The 24,657-nt window shown below is 29.3% G+C and overlaps 1 protein-coding gene and 1 long non-coding RNA gene across 28 annotated transcripts in view; both read right to left on the bottom strand.

Annotated features, from left to right (window-relative positions):
* The window catches only part of LOC108000913 (peripheral plasma membrane protein CASK), a 235,199-nt gene that overhangs the window by 4,239 nt on the left and 206,303 nt on the right, over positions 1–24,657 (bottom strand). For 9 of the 27 annotated variants that reach the window (XM_062079503.1, XM_062079490.1, XM_028668220.2 and 6 more), the window contains 7 exons: positions 11,496–11,525; positions 6,869–7,106; positions 4,632–4,688; positions 1,081–1,200; positions 794–910; positions 428–535; positions 186–361 (listed from right to left, as the gene is read on the bottom strand). In XM_062079503.1, the coding sequence (XP_061935487.1) occupies positions 186–361; positions 428–535; positions 794–910; positions 1,081–1,200; positions 4,632–4,688; positions 6,869–7,106; positions 11,496–11,525 (846 nt within the window). The remainder of the gene's footprint in view (positions 1–185; positions 362–427; positions 536–793; positions 911–1,080; positions 1,201–4,631; positions 4,689–6,868; positions 7,107–11,495; positions 11,526–24,657) is intronic. The other 18 variants (XM_028668225.2, XM_028668226.2, XM_062079496.1 and 15 more) reach the window with 3 other exon arrangements.
* Positions 14,117–24,466, bottom strand: LOC133666685 (uncharacterized). The gene is made up of 2 exons (XR_009831167.1): positions 14,333–24,466; positions 14,117–14,223 (listed from the first exon to the last, which is right to left on the bottom strand). It is a non-coding gene; the product is annotated as an uncharacterized LOC133666685 (long non-coding RNA).

Raw genomic sequence — 24,657 nt, 5'->3', positions numbered from 1 at the left:
CTCGTTCATATTTTCACCCAGTCACCCGAGTGTTGGCAAGAAAATTTAAATAATCGAATTAAATGGAAGCGTTGAAGTTTCGTAATCTCGTCAAAAGTCGATTAATCGTCCAATTAGGTGACCTTATGACGATAATTAACCCGATTCCCCGGGGAAGATGTTAACGATCGATACTCGTTACTTACATCGGTGATATTTTCGAACACTGGAGCAGCGATGAAAACTACATAAGGCGCGAACTCTGCTGTACGTAACACTTTCAAGGCTTGGGGCTCGACGTCCAATATCGCCACCTTCCCTTCTTCGTGAATTTTCCGGATCGTCTCGAGCTTCGTTCCGTACATTGCGTTCTCGTGCGTACCTGTGATTTAAAAAATGATGAAGCTCGTGCATGCAACGATTGAAGTAATATGATATGAATATTTACCATATTCGAGGTATTCATTGGAATGGATATCGTTCATCATTTCATCGTGCGATATAAAGTAATAATTGCGACCATTCTCTTCGTCGTTCCGTGGAGGCCTCGTTGTATCTGAAAATCAAGATAATTTTAGTACGTGTTCTTGGTTAGAGATTTGATCAAATATTAATTTTGTTTCGGATTTTAAAGATGGTTTTAAATTAAGAGAAATGTGGTGAAAACAAAGAAATAAATTACTGAAATGATTCTTAAGGAAAAAGATAAGTAGTTCTGAAAATGAAAAATTGAATGAATAAATAAAGTTAATGAATGCAATATTATATTCCAAATAGTCTTTGAAAATATAATAATAAAATTGTTTCTATTTACGTGGAATAGGATAGGCATATTTATCAGGATGCTTTGCGATAATGGTATTTTTTATCTGACGACGACCAACACCATGTGCTCCCAGTAATACTAATGTTTTCCGTTGGAATGCAGGATCTGTAGGAAAAATTATTACAAAAATATTAATAAAAAAGTTAATAAAGTACATATTTTTATTTTATTCATAATTTATGTTATTTCATTAGCAACATTAATCAAATATAAATAAATAACTAATAATAATTTAATTATTATAATAATTTTAATAAATGATGTTAGATACTTACAGGGAAGCTTAACGACTTCTTCGTAGGTGACCAGATCCAGCTGGTCAAATACTGCGTTGTGTTTTGCGAGATACTTATCCTTGTACTGTTTCTTTTTCCGGCCAAATATTGAGCAATTCACTGGAAATGTAAAAAATTAGTTAATCGAATGTTTAATTAAATTAAACTGAGCATCAATCATTTGAAAATCCTGTAAAAGAGTGATTTTTTTATTCTTGTACATTCAATCAATTCTCTGTAGAATTCAGAGCTTATATTTCATGATGAAAAAACAAGAAAGAACGAATGTATTTCAATTTATCAAGCTTACGTTTAATTCATCTATGGAAAAATTATATTCACTAAATTTTAAATGATAAAAATGATTATTCTTATGAATTGAAATAACAATGAAATATAAATATTCGAATATCTAAGTATATGTATTGATAAAACGAGATGTTATCAATTTTATTTAATAAATTGGTTCTTTAATTTTAATAAATTCACGAAAAATGAGTCAAATAAAATAATTGATCGAACGTACAAGATTTCTATAAAATTGATTCAATCCAGATATTTGTCTAGCGATTAAGTAACAACTTTTCCACGAAAAATTATATACTATTTAACTATAAAGAAAATTGAAGGCTGTTTCATAATATGAAATTATACATATTAAGAAAAAAAAATGAATAAAAATATTGTGTATAATTCGATTAGATCTTCTTTATTTTAAATTAAAATAATTTAAAAATAATATTATTACATCTAAAATTTGTATATTTTATTTATCCATGTTATTTTCTCATATTATAAAACAACCTATATAATCAAAATAATATTCCCAATAAGTACACAATATCGATGACAAAAAATTACTTGATAAACGTTCTGATACGAAAATAAAAAATAGAAGAAGAAATTCGTATCAATTATTATGCCATTCATATAACGTACGTTCCTTGAAATTCGTTAAAAGTGTAACGTGTGGTAGAGGCTGTAATTGAAACATTTAGCAAATCTATATATGTATCTATATATATGTATATTGCTAATCAGCATCTTCCTCAAATACTCGAAACAGCATTTTACGCGTAATAGAAGTGAAGAACTACTTCAAGTAAATATCAATCATTGTGTAAGCATATTCTCTCTAATGGTAAAGAGATCTCATTCAATCAGCCAGTTTACATAGATAAGCCATAACCATAAAGGAGGGCGTGGGATTCCCACTGAGATGAGTGTTCCAGCAGGTCACAAAATGAAAAGTTAAGGTTGTAGTTCATTGAATAGTTCGTGTATATTTTTGTATGTATTTGTGTGTGTATGTGTGTTTGATATTTTGAAAATCGGAGTCATGATTGAAGCATGATTATGAGATTGAATAATAGACAGTGGAATTATATTAATAATGATATAATTTTATTTAAGTATTTAATTTTTCCTAATTGAATCAATAGATAAAATTTTGTTTCAATAATTACGTGAATATTTTTGAAAAATCAGAAAATAAGCCCAATTCTGTTCTTATATGATTCGAATTAACTTTAGTAAAGCTTAAACTCTTAAATTCTTATCTGAAAATTCTAAAGATAATATAAAGAATGTTTGACTTTACATATCTAATAAATTCTCTAAAAAATAAGATGAAAATCAAGAATAAAAAAATTTTCTATTTTGTTTATTTGGTGCCAACAATTAAAGATAATTTTTAATGATCAATCAAAAAAATATCTTTGCAGTAAATATAAGACAATTCTTTTTTTTAATAAGAATTCTTCAAAAAGAAATATATCTACCATGTAATTCGCCTTGAAACTCGATTGAACCTTACTAAAAATTAAAAAAACTTTGAATCATTATAATTCCGAAGATAATAACTTCCGGTTAACGAATGAAAGCTCATTAGAAGCGCAGAACCTTGCCCTTTAAAATGCTTTTTTATTTATCTCGATACGACTTCCGGTTCCCGAGATATCATCGTGTAAAGGAAAGGGTAATTTTTGATGGTTTAGTATTTCCGTCCTTGTTGTTTATTCGGATTTCTTGCTCGCACCTCGCGTCACTGACCTATTCCAAACTCCAGACAAGCGGCAGACGCGATTCCTAGAAAAACGTAGGACGCGATTCTTGGAAAGATATAGTACGCATTTCCAAGAAAAAATATAGGTCAGTGGTTCGTGGCCCCATTAATAACTGCAGCATCGCTTTAAACATTATGGACACTTTGAGTCCTTATATCTCGGCAACGGATTGAGATATCAAGATGAACCAAAAAGTAACTTCAATGGCATGGTTTTCTCTATCTTCTGAATAGGTTTCAACGATAAACTTTTTGATTCTTCCTCAAAATTTTTACATGAAAAGATTTAAATTTTATTTGTGATCGCAATTCTCACAATATAAAATATATAGGGATTTAAATTTATTTACTTTTGCGATTTTAAGATCATAATTTATCCAATAATACAATGTACGAAGCATATAAATTGTTATATAAATGTGAGGTTTGAAATCACTGTACATTCTATTGTTTCAGTTGTCCTTATTTTTTTGAAAATTGAAAAAATATTTAAAACAAATAAAAATTAAATGAAGCTTTTTATGTTTTGTTTCAGAGAAACTATTGTTATCAGGTTTTCACGTTTGGTACCATTATTCTATTCTTTTTTTATATATGCAATATATATTTTTTTGTTTTACACAAATTTTTTAGAAATAGAATATAAAATCACAAAACTGAATTGGGTATATTAATATTAATTTTAATAGTGACATGTAACATAATAATGTAATAAAATTAATGTAACATGTGATAAATTTATTTATGAATAAATTTTTTTTAATATTTCATAATTTTTTAATGGTTAAAATAAAAATTGTGTAATGGAAATTTATGTTGAAAATCTCAACATAACAATGCTGCGACGATGTGCTTGCGAGTGGTGTCGTGCGAAACAAGCGTAGGTGCGTGAAATGATTAGCGAAAGCATGCATTGAAGCACGCTGCATGAAAGCATGTTCTGTATTACCTAATATAACTCGATGTATATAAAATATAATACTAAAATAAAATATGAAAATAGAAAAGAAAGATCTACTAGCCTTTTACAAAATTTCACATAGAACAAAGTGTGTCCTTATACGTTATCCTATATTTATTGAACAGAAAATATTTTTTTCCATTATTCTTCCTATAATACTTTGTGTCATTAATATGTAGTTCTGAAACGTATATATAAATTTAATACTAATTTGTCCATATAATTCGTGACGAATGAAATGCATTCAGTGAATAATTCGATACATACGAAATATATATTTAGAATTTTAGTGTTATTATTATTATCTTGAATTCGTTCGTTCGCCAAGAAAATCGAAGCCATTCTCCTTTCAAGCTTTCAAGTTAATTCTGAATGGTATTTTCACCTCGGTGAAAAAGTGTTTCTCTTCATTCTCAAGTTGATGCGTGTGTTGAAAGCACGGAACGAGTATATATTTTGTATTACATGCGGACTACACGGTTCTACGTGACTCTACGCGTTGTCTACCTGAAGGCAGAGTCATACCTGTCGAACCGTCGCAGCCTTCGGTGTGAGAAGAACATCCTCCTTCTCCTTCAGCATCTAGCCCCGCACAACACAAAATAATAACTGTATCACTGAAGCTAATTATTTCTTTTTAATCTATCATTCTGTCTCGTTTATCACGATTCACGATTCTGCGATCATTTTTTCCCCTCTCAATTAAATATCCTCTTAATTATTTCTGTAATCTCTTTTATTGTTATCAGTTTATAGTATCAGGTGATAAAACTATATACATTTATATGAAGGGTAAAGGGGAAAACAGGAAATGTTCATTTTTGGTGATTTTATGATATGTAATGTAATTTGTTGGTAGAATATAGAATTGCTGAATAATTATGAAACAAAATTATTCATATTTAAGTGATTTAAGATTTGATATATCGATTTAATATAAGAGATTAATAAAAAAAAAATCTCGTGCATATCAAATAATATCAATACTCCTTTTTTTATATGTATATATATTAATTACAAGTGCACAATTTTTTGTAATCTACAGTAGTCTAATGTCTAGATTGAAAAAAATTTTATGGCATTCGTTGTTCCTTCTCTTTATCCTTTATAATCTCCCCGCGTAAATTATTCGATAAATTATTATAACCATAGTATATTATCGCGAATATAATCAGCTCGAGAAGATGGGCCATTTATATGCAATTTTGTGAAATAAAACGATCAAAAGAAGTAGGTCAAAAAAAAAAAGAAAAAAATTAATCCGTATACGCTTTAAAAAAAATTCAGAAGTTTGTAATCGTTTGAATAGAAAATCGCAATTTTATTACCCGTAATCACGATCAATCATTGAAACACTCAACTTTCGTAATCACTCGTTGCACATTGGAGAGAGAAAGAGCGTAAGAGATAGAGAGACAAAGAGAGAGAGACAGAGAGAAAAAAAAAGAAAAAAAAACACATATAGATGAACTTGGTAGACTTCTCGTATCGCACGATAGACATGACTGACATCGAACGATACTACATGCTCCATTGAAAACCTGCGCACATCTAACAACACATACATGACATCATATTCACCAGCACATTCGTTTTATGGCAGCAGCGAGAGTAGTGGAGATTAATCGGAGAATCAAACGTGACAGGGTTGATAATGGATCGGTAAGGCAATGGGAAAACGCGGCGAAAAAATTTCGTTTTCCGTTTTCTGGATATATTCAGACAGAATGCGATCTGCTGGAACCTATAATTATCCTGAAACTCGTATTGATATTAAGCTACAGATGAAAAAAAAAAAAAAAAAGAAGCGAACGTTTCTTTCCCTTTCTGATGCAACGATATCTGATGTAACGATTTAATTACATTTGCTGTTCGATGTTCGATTCCTTGATCAAAAATCCTCTTGATATCTAAATTTGATCTCGATTGTAATAATCGAAGGAAAATATTGAAAGTGTGAATATTTTAATAAAATCTTGGATTAAGCCTTATGTTAACGAAGTGAAATTATTGTTGAGATTATTAATTTGGACCTGGTTAAATGATAGAAGATAAATTTTTCTTATTATAATAATATATGTATAAGTTAATTTAAGTTTCGCACTTTTAGACGAGGCACAAAAATATATATGCAAGATATATATTCTCAAAGAGGACATTATTATAAGATTTATGTTTGAGAATTCTATCTTTTCTTCCTTAGAAGGAAAAAAAATCAATTTTTTAAATTAGGATTTATATTACTTACAAAATGAATACTTTTGAATTATTTCTTCGTGATGTAGTGATATTAATGAAGCTATATTTACTAATTAACGAATTAAACTATTATCAGGAAACATTGTGTTATACACAACTAGATTTATTTTAAACCCTCAGTAGCTATTTTTAATTATTTTTATAGTAAAAAGTGAAAGGGACTAATAAAATTAATTTTTCTCTAAAAAAAAAACATGAAATACATTATATAATAAATTTATAATTAATAACTAATAATGAATATATTATAAATTTCTGCATTATAAAGTTGTAATTCCATATATAATTTATAATGCCAAAAAAATGAAATTAACATTAAATCACAGCCACTGAGGATTAATTTTAAACATAAAACATTTACTCAAAACTCGACTACCTTATTTCTTTCTCTCACGAATATTTCTCTATGCTATAATAGCTACAACAATTTAATAAATTGAACGCGTATGCGCTCATCTACCACGACACACTTGACCACTTATTATACTTCATTCGAATGTTACCTTGTTCTTGCTTGTTCTTTTCCATTGCCATGTAAGCGATACGTCGTTCCTGAAGTTCAGGCGAAGGTATCAACCCCGCGGAACCGGCCGCGTTATCCTTCTGCGCTTGCCACCAATAATGATCGTCCTTGCTGATGATCTGCAGGATGTCGCCGGTTTTGAACGCGATCCCGGCTTGAGCGCACGGTATCAGCTCGTCCTCCAACGGATCATAATCAAATTGTGCTCGAACGAATATCTGTCGGTGCAGAAAGATCGTAATATTAATATTTTTCAACGCATTCCGGGACAATTCGTTTCGATTGGTTGCTGTATCGGTGATCCTATATGAGATCGGTGAAATGACATCGAGAGTTTTTGAATATTGTTGAAATGTAATGTGTAAGAGATGTGCGGGATCGAATCAAATTGGAAAAATTAGGATTAGATCTCGTTAATTACTTGAGATCGCGAAACTTTTGATTCTGGACGAATCGAATGACGTGAAATCGACAATGATCGAACACAATCGGTTGGAAAGGGGTTGAAACGAGACTATTAAAGCCTTCAACCGATCACATCCGATTACAGTCGAATTGAAGTCGGAAATTGCACTTTTCTGAATCGTCCCTGAATCGAGACTTTCGAAATCCCGAAAATTGCCGACAATTATCGAGGTCCTTATCCGAATTTTCTCGAAATTCGATTTCTCGAATTACACGGGACAATCCTGCACACCTTTAATAACGTGATGTGGGAAGACACAAAGAAAAATAAGATAATAAAAAAAAAAGAAGAAGAAGAAACAAGAACGTTTAAACGGTGCAGAAAATCGGTATCGTGACATGGTATCGTTAAAATTTCAGGTGAAGGGGAGGGGAGGAGAGCGATACTTTACAATTTTCGCACTCAGATCACCGAAACCATTTAGGTTAATAGAAAATCACATCGAGGGTAAATTACTTGTTGGCCTAAAACGCGTTGGCGAAACGTTCGTTCTACGACGTTATCGATCGCTGTGCCGATGCTGCTTACGTTGGCTTAGGCTATTGCTATTGCAAATTAATTAAATCGCTGCGAAAAAGAAGCGGAGAATGCGACAAACGTAAGCTCGCTGGCGACAGTTATTGCAAACAGCGTGTACACTTTCCTTTCAATGGCTATTTTTGCCGGGAACATTTACCCCGGAGAATACATTCCATATCTTTCTCCGTTCTATTTTAATAGCATCCGATGATTATCGTTGGAGCGTGTAAGCGCAACGCGGAATAGGCATTTACAATGGAATTTTGTATTCAACTTCAATAGCGATCGATGCGTAGTACGAATCAGTCACCGTTTCAAGCATCGAAAAACACTTTACGAACGAGAATCAATTTGTTTCATTGTTAATCTCATCATGATTGTAGTTTTAATGTATTATATAATCTTTAAAATGTTCACCTTTGGATTATTCGTATATATACAATATGAAATAATTGAAATATATTTTCGTAATAAATTTCTTTTTTTCCAATTTTGATAATGCAATTTACCGTGAAAATAAAATGAAAATAATAAAATGATAGCAAATAAGATTTTTTTTTCCAAATTTCAATCTTTGTTAGATTAATTTATTTCTGAATTGGCGCAGCAGGAAAATTAATTTACTTTTGATTAATAAAATATTGAAATTTCATGTGAACTTAAATTTCATTAAATTTGTTCGATATAAATTTTCCTGATATAACGATTTTTGAATTTCAATTAACAAGATTCACATTGAAAAATGCAATATAAAATTAATATTTGTTTAACTTTCGTATCAACCATTCCATGAAAATGTTTTAATTCAATGTGAGCACGTGAAAAAGTTTTTTATTTTCACTCTTGTTAAATGAAAATTATCAAACTACATTCAATTTTCTCCGTTAAACAATTGATAGTTACATACAATTAATAAAATAAAATAATTAATAACTTTTAATAATCAATGAACTTCGACAAATTTCACTCTCTCGATCCACATCAAAACGAAAAAGTTATTTTCATTTTTCAAAAAATACTCGAGAAACCAAATGATTTATATCTTCTCCACAAACTCGATTAAAACAACAAGCATAAATCTCATTTCGTAAAGCGTTCACGATACGATGCACGATATTAATTCGCAATCATTGACAATCCATTAGAGAAAAACAAAAAAAAGAAAAAAAAAAGAAGAAAAATATTGAATCGCTGGTTTTCGAAAAGTCCATCATCACACGACTTATAATCGTTTTATATTTACACGTACATTCGTAACAACGATTCGTATGAAAAAAGTTGAACGACACTAGAACGACAATTATACGATCTCGTTGTCATTATCAAATCGTATTAAAAACCAGTGCAACGATCGTTCATCTAGCGATGCATATACATGGACAAAGTGACACGCCTCTTTTTTTTTTTTTTTTTATTCTGTACATTCATTCTCTTTTTTTTTTCTTTTTTTCTTTTTTTTTCTCCAACAATAAGCTGAAGCACTAGATGCTGCACAGTAGTACGTACACAGCACACCGACACACGCACGCACGCCACATACGCACACGTATACACGCTTGAAAATGCGCGATATGCAGAGTATGCATTCGGGCTCTCTACGTAAATGTGCGAATAAGAAATACGGCATACGAAGGAATAGAATAATAATAATGATGCTGAGTGACAATAAAAATGCCATTTTGCGTATCATTCGAAAATCGATTATATATCGACGATGATTCATTATGAATTCAAAAAGGGAACGTGGAGTGTAGTGAGTAATGAAATTCGTGTTTAGTGAGAGCCGGTCTTGCACGAATATTCCAAAAATTTGATTTCTTTTCTTTTGAGGGGGGTCATCTTGGGTAGATAATTATAAACTTGTTGAGAATTAATCTTTGTAAGTAATTTTTGGTATACTTCATTTTAATTTGCATCCTTCTCGAGATGAAAAGAAATTTAAAAGGTTCGAGTAGATTGGATTAGTATTCGATTAACGAGAAAGTCTTTTCAGTGAAAGCATTGTTTGAAAAGAATGATGGTTTGATGAAAAATACGAGCTTTTCACTCGTTTTTACGTACGAATGGTTTTATCATTGAACATGGAACTTTTATTATCATTTTATCATGCACGTTTTATAGAAATTTAAAGATATTTCTATGGTGTTTTTGATGTTTTAGATAAATATGTTTATATGTATCAATGAATGAAAATTCATTTGTATAGTTTTAGAATTAATTACTGTAATTTTTAAATTTTCGTATTCAAAATAATAAATAATAAATAATATAACAATGTTACAACAACAAAAGCTGGCTAGCACTAAGAAGATTACATGATATATTCGATAAAATACAAAATGTACGTCAAAGATTGATTCTTGAAAAGTTATTATCAATTATATCTGAATTCTGCAAGCTAAAAACTCGATTTACGAAACAATTTATCATCCCAACGATATCCTATTTTATGTGAAAATAAATACGCGAAAAAATTTGAAAAGTTTCAATAGAGAAACTTATATCCGTTCCTTCTTATTAAAGGATATTTCATCATTCCTCAAAGTTATATTAAAAATTGCAAAGATTTTCTTGCACAACTGACAGATTCGTGAGATCGTTTCGACAAACGTTTCGAGAACTGAAAAGAAACTGTGTGTAAAATACGTAAGAGAAAATGAAAATTAAAAATTGGGAAAAATTGGTATATTCGTACAAGCCTAATCTCTACGGCTAAATCTAACGTGATGGTTCAATGGTCGCGCAATCATCTACGCCTCTCAGTGACTACGAGGCACGCCATAACATTAGCAGTAAAAGGAGAACTCTTGTGTTCAGGTGTACTAGATGAGATAAAAAGAGAAGGTGAAGGAAGGTGAAAAGGAGAGAAGAAAGGGATAAACGTTTTATTTTACGAAACTTAACACATCTTGACACGTTTTTATCATTTAAATCATATTCACCTAGCAAAATGTTGGAGTAAAAGAAAAAAGAAAAAAAAACGAAGAAAAACTAAAAAATGCAGGAAACATGATGGAATGAAGTAAATGGAAGCCTACTTTCTTGCGATGGCGTATGATATAGTGATCGAATAATAATCGTGCAGCTTGGGTCTGGGTAAATTTCAGACTTTCTAAGAGAAATCTAAATGGATCCTATTATGTATATTCGCTGCAGATAATATTTGATAAAATTTTTCCCAATGAATATTTACTTTCAAAAGAAAAATTTACCAATAAACTTGTCTGTTCGAAGTTACATTACAATATTTGACATTATCTTCATCGAATGCACAGTTAACGACATTAATGAATGTAATGCCAACGTTGATTAGTTGTTAAATGACACGTTAAAATACAAAAACTAAAAAAGAAACAAAAAACAAACCATTGGCAAGGATAAAAAAAAAAAAAAGAAAAGATCAAACATCACACGAGCGATAAATCACGAGCATTGCCTTGATATCTGAGCGTTAGCTTGCGCGTAATTGTTCGTAACATTATTTACTCAGACTCACACCGCACACGGTACACAATATGCGTGTGTTCAAAATGTAATGTGGATAATATATGTATGTATGAATAAACGCATAGCCTTCTAACTACAGCAGTCCAATCACACCAGATCAAGTGGCGGTACTTACTAACACTGGCAGAGGCTTAATCCTGAACAACTAGAGCGTTGAAGAAACAGAAAAAAGGAAGATCGATTAATTAACATGTTCATCAAAACTTGATCTCGGTCGAATTTTCTCGATTTCTCTATTTTTTCTCTCTCTCTCTCTTGTCATTTTCTTTACTCTTGCGCTTTCTCTCTCTCTCTCTCTCTCTCTCTCTCTTCCCGATGTACACAATTGAAAGACAAGAAAAAAAAAGGAAAAAAAAAGAAAGAAGAACACCTACGTTGGAATGTCGCGCTACGTCAACGCTTCCGAGATTCACGGTACGCATTGCTGTGACACATGCAGTTTCCTTTCTAGCTCTCCTCTCTCGACCTAGTCGAGTCTTGGAACCATCGATCCATATCGATCGTAGGAAAAACGATCGAGCTCGTAGCTTCGCGACAGCCAAAAGCGTCACCAAGGTGCGAGCTTTGGAGAACCAAAGATCACGGTACCTTTTTCGTCGTTTCGCAGGAAGAATCGATTTCTGCTTGCACGTATTTATCAAGTGATGCTTTCTTATTACACGAAAACTCGAGTTCAATAAACAGGTCAACGGTGTAATGCGTACAAATAAATGGAAAATCTTGAGGAATAGAGTATATAGAAATGGGGAGAGGTACACAGAATCGATTTTCCAGGAACGATCGAGCAATGTCCCGTTTTCACAAGCGTCGAGCAACGCCACAGTTTACTCACGTTCGACATTAAGTTATATTACGTTATTAAATCGCGTTTTTGTGGCTCATTTCCGCAAAGACTTTACAGTTACAATGCGGCCTGTTGAACGATCACTTGTAGATATACGATTTATCAGATTTTTAATAATAAAAGAAAAAAAAAGAAGAAAAGAAAAAAAAGGAAAAAAAATGAAAAAAAACATGAAAATGTCTACCATCCACATATATATATATATTTCTATAGAAGAAAAAAGAAACATTAAAGGGCAGGTGTACGTATGTATATGTGAGACGGTGAAGCATAAAAATAGACAGACAATGAAGGCATTCTAAAGACCAGTTTCATAGAAAAATCTACCTTCCTTTACGAGCCCTTTATGGTCGATATCTTCGACTATGGACCGTTTTTTTTTTTTTTGTATCTCACATGAACGGTTAAGATGTATGAAACTGATCTTACGAGGAGCCATAGAGGAAGAGAAGGATTCTCCATGAGTTTCAAGCCGCACTGTTCCAGAAAAGTCACCGCGAGAATTGCCTCACCCGATCTCTCAACAACGTTCTCGTATGATATAATAATATTGATGGTCGAATGGCTGCCGGCGTGCATTGGAAGCTACGTTCTACTTTAAAGAGAGCTAAAAAGTGGATCGGGAAAGAATGGTTTGACGAATGATAGGTAAATAATGGGAATCGAGGGAGTAAAAGGGGATACAACAACTTCTACACAGTGACATAGCAGGTACTGCACTATCGACAACTCGTCTGGTGGACTGACTGCTGCTGACGCTGCTGAATTCTCTGCTCGATTTCCATTGGAACTGCGCTCTACCATCGAGTGTCGGACCAGAGAGGGTTCCTTGTTAGAGGATTAAAACGGCAGGGTTCTGTGCCCCGTGTCTCGTTGCAACGTTATGGGAATATGCAAAGAAAAAAGAAAAAAAAAAAAAGGACGCGTACCATCAAGCAAAGAAACATCGAACTGCGTGAAGATATCGTGATTGATACGAAATTTATTGCATCTCGATTTCACGAGGGATTCTATCAGTGAATGGCGTGGAAATGGCGAATCTCTCGAGAGTGTTTATATAGAGTGAGATCTGAGGTTTCATTCGATGTGGGAGACGATTAAGGTGGATTTCTTTCATTTCCAGGCCAGATCTGATCGATGAATAGATCGATGAATAATCGTGAAATATTTCTATGGTAAATATTTCTTTGAGATCCAACGTTTCGCAATATCGTTCACTGTTCTTTTTTCCGGTACTGTCCCTTCGATTGGTACTGTTCATTCACAATTCCAAGGTTCAAGGTGTACATATAATGTAATATGGCCAGAGAAATGGGTTAAAGACACAGATAAATGTTACCTAATTGGTCCACGCATACTGCAATAACTTGTATGGGATTGGCACTTTACAAAGGATCGTCGTGGTATCAGGACAATGAATTTTCGACGAGTTTACGGCACAGATTTCCGGTAAAATACCGATCCGATAAAAGAAAACGTAAATAGAACATCCTTAATATTCTAGAACGATGCAACTGTCACTCGAGTTAACTTTAGCTCAAATTAAGCCACATAATTCTTCCACTTAAGAGTAACGATACTCTAAAAATTATAAACAAACAATCTCACTAAAGATTTTTCTTCTTTACGCTTAATCTATCCCTCGATTGGAAATAAAATCAATCAAGACTCGATCGATTAACGGAAGGGAAACTGCCGTAAACCTTTAATAATCATAATGGGTATGTAAGTCGGTGCAAAGGGTGAAACAACACGAGTAATCGATTAATTTAAGGTACGTGTACGTGCTTAAAACCGAGAGATCGGTGTCCGGTCGCCGGCTATATTGTTATCTACGACGGACAGAGAGAAGAGAAATCACGTTTGGAGGTGACGTGCGACGAATCATGATGTTCCAGCAGTTCGTGCTTTATTATATCTTCGTACAATGCACCGCCGCAATAATACCGCTGCTCGTTTTGCTCGCCGCCGTTGATGGGTACTGGTTTCGCGTGCAACACTATACGTAACAGAGAAATATCACTTCCCAGATATACAACGTGGTGGTACAATTCTTATCGTTACACACAGGTGTCCACGGCAGGTGCGATCGACCGGGAGACACTTACGTTACTTTGCGCTATGCCAGCTGAGGAGGGGGAGAAGGCCCACCATTGATGCTCACAGAGATAGTCTTAAGCGTATCACAAGCGGGTGTGAATATATATATATATGCACAGGACTCGTAAAAATACAGATCGGCACTGTAAGCGCGGTTGCTTAAGAATTGCTTGGATCGAATTAATATGGAAATAAATAATTTGCACAAAACAGGAACGATTGGATGTCATGTACTTGCAAAATACGATTGGATACTTTTTAGATTTTCTTTCTTATTGATAATAATAATTTTGCAATTTGCCTGGTCAGTTTTGTTTAAGAAGTTTTATAATAAAGAACGTCGATTGTATTGTCGTTGGGTGTGAAAGTATCCAAACACCATCAAACAAGAATTTTATAATTGTCTATTTTTTTGATTCAAATCTATCGATGTTTTAATTTCAGAAATTTTACAAATATTAAAATTTCAGATTGTATTAATTAGATTGGCGAATAGTTAATACCTGTTTTGTGCTGATTTGTATAATATATCGGAACGATATAATAATCGTACATAATAGAGAATCCATTACATTAGCACGTTTACTTACTTACATATGTAATAATCGATAAACTTTCGTGTTAACATTTATATGTATATAGTATATATATATATATATGTATATGTAAGTATCTATGTACTCGGCACAATTTACAATACTTTACAAAACCTGTCAATTAAGCCGTCTGTACACATGGCAAGTGACACGGCCTCATCTCGTGGTGATTTCAATCTCTTCGTATTGGATAATGAAACCGCTGGATCAAACATCGAAACGACATATAGAGGCATATATACATGTACAAACTATGTACAAAAATCGAGACGTAAAACGTAAACGCGAAATTAGGATTTTAATCGTACTTTCTGCCACAAGGGAACATCGATAAATAAAAAAATTCCAATCTTCATTCTTTTTGAAGGCCGTTCTAGTTCGTAATGGAATTCGGTAAATATTGGACAATCACTGGTTTTAATCTACACTGGATTCTTTTCTTTTCAAAAAGGATGTGTAACAATATCAAGCAGGAAAACTATAGGAAATAAATTTCAAAACTATGGGAAACTAAAACTAAAGGCACAAATCTTTAAAAAAGTAATTGTTCTGATTATAAAGTACAATGCAATTGTATTTTATATATATGAATTTATAATTAAGAAAATAAAAATCATATGAACAAGATATGAAAAATATTGTTTAAATATTGTTTTTTTAATTTTAAATCATAAACTGTGTATATGTATTTATAAATATAATATTTTGAAATAAAATAGTAAGTGACATAAATGAAAATGATTTTCTATTGATATATATTGTATATATTGTTTCTGAAAAATATATAATAATACATTTATACTATTTGTAAATTTAAAAAGAGGAACTTATCTATGCTTAAAATAATATTAAATTCATCTTAATCAATTTTTAAAATGACAATTCAAAAAAGGAAAATTTGCCTAATATTCGACCCATCGAATTCCATCGCGTACCAATAAAAAAATTATCGAAGTTCTCTTGTACAAATTCCATGCATGTACAAATAAGAGATCAAAATGAGATCAAAAGAAACGTTAATTCAATCGATCAAGAAACTATTTTCAAGATTATCGGATATTGCTTGACAATTAACGATTACCTATTATTTCTTGAGATACGAGAAACATAGAGCTTTTACAATTACAATTATTCTGTTTACAGGAATCGTTGTTGTTGCATCCGCATTGATCGAATTCCCTGAGATTAATATACGAATATACGAAACATAATCGATGTGAAGAGAGAACGTAAGATTCATCGTATTCGGCTACCCTCAGCTGCATGTTCAGAGATATTTGCAGATTCGGTGACAACTTCGTTGTGCAAACTTCTGAGCAAGGAGAATCCGCTCGTGATGAGGATGCGAGATGATCATGATGATTAGACGCGTGTTGCATGATTTCAGATAGAACAGAGATATTTCTACTTTACTCGAGTGTTTATGCCAAAATAAATAAATAAATAAATAAATAAAATTGCACTACTTTTCCGAATCGGTGATTGTAATTTTGATTTTTAATCTATTTTTATACATATGGAAAAATTTTTCTTTAAAAATAGAATAAATTCGATTTATTACAAGATAAATAAGTTTAATTTACTAGAATCTAAGTTTTCGTTCAAGAATTTATATTCTTATTACAATGATTTTTAATATATTTTAATCAATTTTCTTCACTTTTTTCTTTACATTAAAATGTTTTTCAAAATTATATATATGACACTCTTCAAAATATTACAATTATTCTAATTTATTTAAAATTTCAAAATAAATTAATTATATTTAAATTAAACATCATTATATAATATAATCTGTTATAATATAACTGTTTAAAATAAAAAGTGACTATATCAGTGAACTAAAAAATATTCTTCTATATATATATATAAAGAAAGATTCAATCACCAATTCGATTATGCATCATGTCGTGCAGGAAATTAATATGATCGGGAAAGTCGAAGATAATTCCCGTTATTTCAATCGATCGAACGATCAAGATCGAGAGAGATTGCACAGTGTATGCATTAATTAAAATCACGATGCAATAAAATTATAAATATAATATATATTTATATATATAATATATACCGGTCAGAAAGGAAAGCTTTAACGTTTGCAAAGATATCCTTCATGCAGGTGAGGGTATAATGAGGGGTGTAACAAAAGCTTCTTTACGACAAAAAACAACAAACAACATTCCAACACATGTTGTAACGAAAGGTGCATTCCTTACGAAACTCGTTCGCAATAATATATTACTGTCTACCAGAACGAAGTGATCAACCCGCCGTTAAAGGATAAATGAAAAATAAAACAGATAGAGACAGCGATAGAGATAGAGACAGAGATGAGGAGATAAAAGAAACAGAGAGAAATATAGTATAAGAATATTTAAGGGGACGACAGAGTGAGAGAGATGTAGACAGATTGTCCCACTTTACTTAACTCATTGACTCTCATAGAGAAATAATAATCGAAAGAATGATTATTTGAATAATTTTTTTTTATTTTATAACGCGTCACGGAGACGAAATTGAATAATCCTTAATAATTCTCATGAAAATTGAAAACTTTTAAGAGGAATCTTCTGTTCTATTGAATATTCTTCCCAACGATTTCATTTTGATATAATTCTCAAAATGGTCAAGTGAAATGGGACGCATCCTTAAATACGTAAAGAAAGAACAGAGAGAATGAGAGAAATATATAGAAGGATTCGAAAGAAGAGACATGCAAACGCGCCGTGGACTCGAAAGCGCCGACCAAAGCGTTTTGTTACACCGCTCGACTACTGAACTTTGCCTTCTTTTCGCCATTTCTTTGATTTTTTTTTTTTTTCTTATTCTTCCTCTTCCTTGTATTTTTTTCTGTTTGTCAAATATCACAAGTACAAACTATGGGATCGCACTTAATTATCTTCTAGCAAACGGGGGTCGTCCCTGTTTAGTCGTTTCGTTGCTTTGCAAATGATATGAAACAAGGCGCAAATTTCGAAATTCGTCGTAATACAAAATTTTGTATCCGAATATATTTTCTTGTCGACTGTCTTGATGTTAAACATCCGTGAATCTTCGATTCACAGCCAATCAAGATATAGTTAACGAGTTAAAAATTAATAAACTCCACGTTCGCGAATTTCTTGTTTGCACTTCTATGCGTTTTGTTTATAACAAGGCGAGACGTATTCTGTGATATTAAGAAGAGAAAGTGATTTTTCCCCATAAAATAAGTCGAAAATATAAAATATTATTTTCCTTTTTTTTTTTTTCCCAGATAAACGACACACTTTGAAGATCAATCTTGGCTAACAATAAATTCTAGATAAGTTCTCGTGTAAACTATTGTTCTGATTGAAGATTCTGGTTTTGTTTAAATCAATAATTTATCACTGTTTCCTAAATTGGAAATAGATTTGCTTTGTTGAGCAATAAATATTTATCAAGGAGAAAAAAGTATAGGATTATTTATTACTTAATCAAGCTTGGAACCATTAGTCAGCGTGTCAAATTACTTTATTAAATGTGATATATGGCTCGTTTTTCAGAACGAAATATGACGATGGTTTTTGTAGGGAAAATTGTGGAGATTTTTTTTTTTTTTTTTTGAAAAGGAAATTTTGTGCGGATAAAAAGTATTTTACACTTTCTACTTATTTTTGAGAAAATCACTCTTTATGGATATATACTATGAATCACGTCGCTCCCTGTTTGCATGTTATTCTACGATAAATCACACGTTAATTGGCATCATAGCTTCTTTAATATCCTTTGAGTTTGCAGCATTTATCCGTAAATTAAAAAAATTTTTAATTAATTAAATTTAATTTTAGAGTCTCTTTATATCACACAAATTAAATGATTAATCAATTTTCCTTGTTAAAATATTATTATTAACAAGTAATCTAATTATTATTAATAATAATATTATGTAACATATTCTTTTATATACAATAATATTAATAATTCTAATAATTATAAACAATAATTGAAAATTCTTAAATTTTTTTTTAAAATTTCTTATAAAAATTGACTGAATTCTTGTATAATCTATATGTTGTCGAAATTATCGACAAATGCTACAAATTGTGAGATAAATCTAGGAAGACTATGAAGCATTTTAACTTAGTGATTTAACATAGAATAATTTTTAAAATAATGTATATCATGCGATGCTGGGTATTATTTCTATTAATTTCACTTTTTTTTCACTATTTTATATAATATCTATCAAAAATTTGATTACATCTACATATGTGGGAGAAACAAATGTTACACCTATTTAAAAATTAATGAAAGACTTAAAAAGAAAAAAAATTTCAAATTTTTTTCGAAACGTAATCGTGCATTAAAATTATATATTTATATATAAATTTATATTTAATACCAAGAATAGCATATTAGCATATAATCGAAATAAATATTACATATGATCAAACAATTATTTTAAATAATCAAAAACATTTAATATTAAAAATTATTACGTGCTTTGTATAATTTAATAATTTCAATAATTATTCAAATTATAATTAATATTTAATATTGTTTGTATTAATGTAAACATCAATTTACCCAGAATCGACATTGTTGTGATGAAATTTTTAAAAAAGAAATTACTTTCTTCCCTCACATATTTCGTCATCGCAAAATTACTTTCATCCGTACTGTTCGAAACGAACATATTAAATGACGAATATATATATTCTACGTATAAATATATACATATGTGAGCATATGTATATTTGAAGCAAAAGAGGAGAAGGGATAAATCGTGTTTATGTTCTATATGTATATGTGTGTGTATATATGTGTGTTTAAAATTCTATACTATATATATGTTATTTATTCAATTAAATGTATCTAATATCTATATATATGTATATATATATGCAAAAAGAAAAAAGCATAAAAATATGATAATTAAATAATCAGCATTAAATAGCATCTTTTTTTTTTTTTTTTTTTTGAAAAACTACTTTCAATTTCACGGAATATTTAATTAAGTGGCAAATTCACGATCTGGTTGTTCCAATATAAATTAAAACAATGGTAATTTGCAGATTAATATTTATATTATTAAGTGAAAGCATTATGTAAAATTTGTAATTGCAAAGTATGTTTCACTTTGCATTTATCTAATTGCAAATAAAGAAACGGATTATTCCTTGATAATTAAATGATAAAAACAAAGCTCTCTTGTCGAGAGTTCATTGGATATTGAAATAATATCTATATTAAGCTGAAAAATGAATATTTTTTGTATTTATACATATACTGTTCAAATACAGAGAAAGAAACGAAATATAATAAATAATTTTTAAAATTAAAATTATATCCGGACAATGCAAAAAAAAAAAACGAAAAAAACTATCATAATTATTTTTAAGCAAAATTTCTCTCTCCGATACGTGAAACAGTAAATTAAGCTTCAATATAGGTATAAGAAATTGGTTATATGACTTAAGTGTCTTTGTGTTTAAGTGTATTAAGTGTATAATAATTTTTGATTATATATCTGTGTGTATGTATTGTATATATGTAGGCAAAGAAATCAGTGAAAACCTTTAATTATCGGCTCCGTTTAATAAATCATACGATTATTATTAAAAATAATTATCCTGGAAAAACTTTTTTACCAAGATGGACAAAAATGGTATCTTATAGCGAGGTCAAGACTTCGTAAAAACATTGAAAAAAAAAGTAGAAAAAACATTGTATTCAGCTACGTTCTTTTCAGAGTTCGTTAGCAGGTAACTGAAAACCTCATTTGTAGGGGTAGAAATGGCTCAATTAAATCCTGGTTGGCTTAATTTCAAAAAATCTGCATCTTGCTTCACGTTCCGCACGTACTTTCTCTAATGAATTTATAACGTTACTTCGTGTTAGATACCTCATTTTACAGTTAATTTCACTCTTTATATCCTCTGCGTTTATTATTGATTTAAAAAAATATTATTTCTTAATATATGTAATTGCTCTAATATCTTTTTAATTTATTAAAAACGCAACATAATTTTTGATAATTTTCGTTTGATAGTGATTAATTTTAAATAAAATTAATAGATGATGTTTTATTTTGAGTCATTAAAGAAATGATTTAAAAACTATTTCGTTTAATCTAAATTTATATTTAAAAAGATATATTTATAAAAAAGTTAATGTAAAATGAACGTAATTTGTGAATGTATTTTTACCAATGTACGAAACTTTGATAAAATTATTTTTTAATAATGATATTTTCGCAGAGAATATTTTTTATAATTGAATATTATTACGGGATAAAAGGACTTAGTGCACGAAAGTATCTGATATTATTTTAAGAAATCAAATTTCATAATCTGATTAATGAATGATTCATGAATGAACACTTTCGTAGAAATTTTGAAGATATCAAAATTGAACAACGATCTTTTGCATTAACTATCCAGTGTTTGACCCAGTTTCGATTCTTTCAGCAATTCAAGTACATTGAAATTCGATGTAATTCCTTTAAATTCATTTCTTAGTAACCATTGGTTCATGAAATTCATATTTATTAGTTAGAACTTTATTCCTAGAGCATAAAAATTATCTAATATCAATTGAAAGTATTAGGCAAAACTACAAGTAATTTCCAATAATTCTTATTTGTAATTTAAAAATTTATATAAATTATACGTTTATGCACTATACATATACTACTATAAAAATGATTACTCAAAAAATGATGAAGAAAACAAATTTACTATTTTATAAGTAAAAAAAAAAATGATAATTTTCAAACATGATAAAAATTTTTGTAGAACATTAATTTTTTTTATATTCTAGGCATCAACTAATAATTATTATTTACATTAAGTTTTTTTTTAAAACTATTGGACGGAGGATTCTTTTTAGAAAGGTTCGACTTTTTATCCTCTTGAAATATTATTAAGAAAGATATATTACCCTGGTTGCAGAATTTTTAAGAGAAACGACTATATTTGCTTATCTTAAACATTTATTATGTCTACATAAAAAAAAATTTAATAAATATTAGAAAATATTCGAAAAATACATTTAGAGAAAAATTGGAAATTACTTCTTAGCTCACCCAATTCCAAAGGTACAAAGCTTAATAGTTGATTACAATCTAAAAAGCATTAGAAAGAAAAATTAACTACGAATTCTCAAATTGAAGACAATTATTACGGGATTGTAATGTTCAGGTACGAATATATATATTATTATAATAGGATGTAATATCATAAGTTTATATATATATATATTTTTTTTATGTTTCAAAATCTAATTCTATATTTGAAATATTTAAATTTCTCTAATCGATTCAATTTCCTGTAATTTAGGAAATTTATTAAGCAATTAAATATTCACATTACTAAATTCTATTATTAAACATAATCTATCGTTGACTTCTAATAATTAACTTCTTTGTTTTATACAACATATAATATTATAATGTATGCAAAAATCTCTAAATAAAATAGGAAATAGATTCCAATAATTTATATTTAATTACTTTATATGTGAAGCATATAAATTTTTATGAATTTAATTATTTTATAGATTTCATTCTAGAAATGAAATAAAAATATTTATATAAAGTATATATGTAAATTGTTTAAAATATAATATGTATTATAAAATTGAAAGAAAATCTTGAAATACAATTTTAAAAATAAATATAAAATAGTTTTTAATAGTACATAATAAAATCTCACAGTTTTCAAATTAATATAATAATATCAACAAGCTTTATTAAATAAAAATAAAATGATATTAATTATACTTTTTTTTTATCTAGTATTTAACTTGATCACTTAATAATAATTTATTTCTTAATATCAATAAAAAAATTAATATCCACTCAAAATATAAATATATAAATAATTCGAGAAACTGAAATTCCAATTTAGATTCGAGACTTAACACCTATAAATTTAACTATTAAAGCTTCATAGAAATTCTCTAAACAGTGTAACACCAAATATATATATAAATACCAAGATCTAACAAATCAAAACACGCCAGATTCGAGTACACAAGGTATACTGTAATCTATTATACGAACTGTCTCTTTCCACGTTTATCCATTCATGAAACTCGATGTTTAACTACGTATAAACTACCGACTATCCATGGAACTTCTCAAGTTCCAATGCGATTCCAGTCCAAATCATTCTCGACTATTGTACAAAAGACTAGACGCGTAGTACAAGACTAAATACCGAAATGAAACCTTCATTTTGTCGATGAATAAAGACTAGAAAATTTCAATACTAAAATATTTAATATATATATATTTCTTCTCTCTATTCAGATATTAGATCAAGTAATAAGTTTGTCTGCATTTCCTTAAAAATTTGAAAGTGTTATATAAAATTTATTTAATTAATTATTTTTTTGTGTAAATTATTAGTATATTAGATAATTAATTCATTTATTTTTTGTTTTAAATAAGTAAAAAAAATTAATAATAATTTTAACAATTTTGTAATAATTTTTATCATATCTAATATAAATATATAATCTGATTTGTACTTTTATTCACAGTAGTTGATATTAATAACATTTTAAAAAAGAGACAACTGATTACTCAACCTAATATTATACAATTCACAGGATAAAGAAAAAATAGGAATATAAATTGGCTAGAATTAATTTGTACGTACTTTCTCAGTAATAAATTTCTAAAAAGCACGTTTATTTATCGGAAATCACTTATTTAAAATAAAATTCCTTATTTAATCTCAAGTTAGATGGCATTCTGTTATTTAAGCTCATCCTATATAGGCGAGCAGCAGACTATCAAACAACTGACTAACTGAATACCAAGGAATTAATTTCTATCATCACAGTGACACGAAATAGGTGTTCTAATATTCTAATATTGTTTATAAAGTGACAAGTCTATCTATACAAACTATAAGTAGCTTTCTTCTAATTAAAGAACTTACTGATTGAACTATGTTATTAATTTTTATATTTCTAATTATATAGTAAAATCGATATTAGACAAAGAAGAAATTTTATACGATTAAATTTTCTCAAGTTTTCAAAGTTTTATTTGAAAATTAATTAAATTAATCTTTGTGTTTTGTAATATCACATTATAAAATTCTATATTTTTTCATAACGATCAAATGAATTCTAATATACTATTTTACACTTTAATATTAAGAAAAATACTTAAATTTAATAATCAAAATCTAATGTTGGCACTCCATCAATAATATAATTTTCCATAAACAAATAAAAAGATTATAATTTTTTGTGGATTCGTAACAAAAACTGAAACATATTCACATGTTCGATGATTATAATTATTATCATATACAAAAAAATTTCAATAATTGAATATTCTGAACTTTCAGATATAAACTTTCTGATATATTTTTGAAATAAATAATGTAATAGTAATTATGCATCTGTTATAAGTAGTATTCCATTAATAAATCTTTATCGAGATTGCTAATGAAAAATTTATAAATTTTCTTGCAAATCTTTTGATGAACGATAAAGTTAAATAACATTTTCATGAATATTACTACTTAATTTCGTTTGAATTTCCATATTCCCAATAATCAAAATAAATACCATTTGAAAATTAAAAAACTTTACAAGAATTTAATCTTAATATTGATAACAATTCTTGACGCAAAATTGTATATTTTGATATGAATGAAATGAAATATTATATTAAAAAAATCAATCAAAATAGAAGAATTTGATGAAAAAATTTATATATATATATAAAACGAAAAAGAAAAAGAAAAACA

The sequence above is a fragment of the Apis cerana genome, linkage group LG9 (assembly GCF_029169275.1).
Source record: "Apis cerana isolate GH-2021 linkage group LG9, AcerK_1.0, whole genome shotgun sequence".
Classification (NCBI taxonomy): domain Eukaryota; kingdom Metazoa; phylum Arthropoda; class Insecta; order Hymenoptera; family Apidae; genus Apis; species Apis cerana.
The sequence above is the reverse complement of the archived record's forward strand: the minus strand, read 5'-3'. Positions and strand labels throughout refer to the sequence as shown.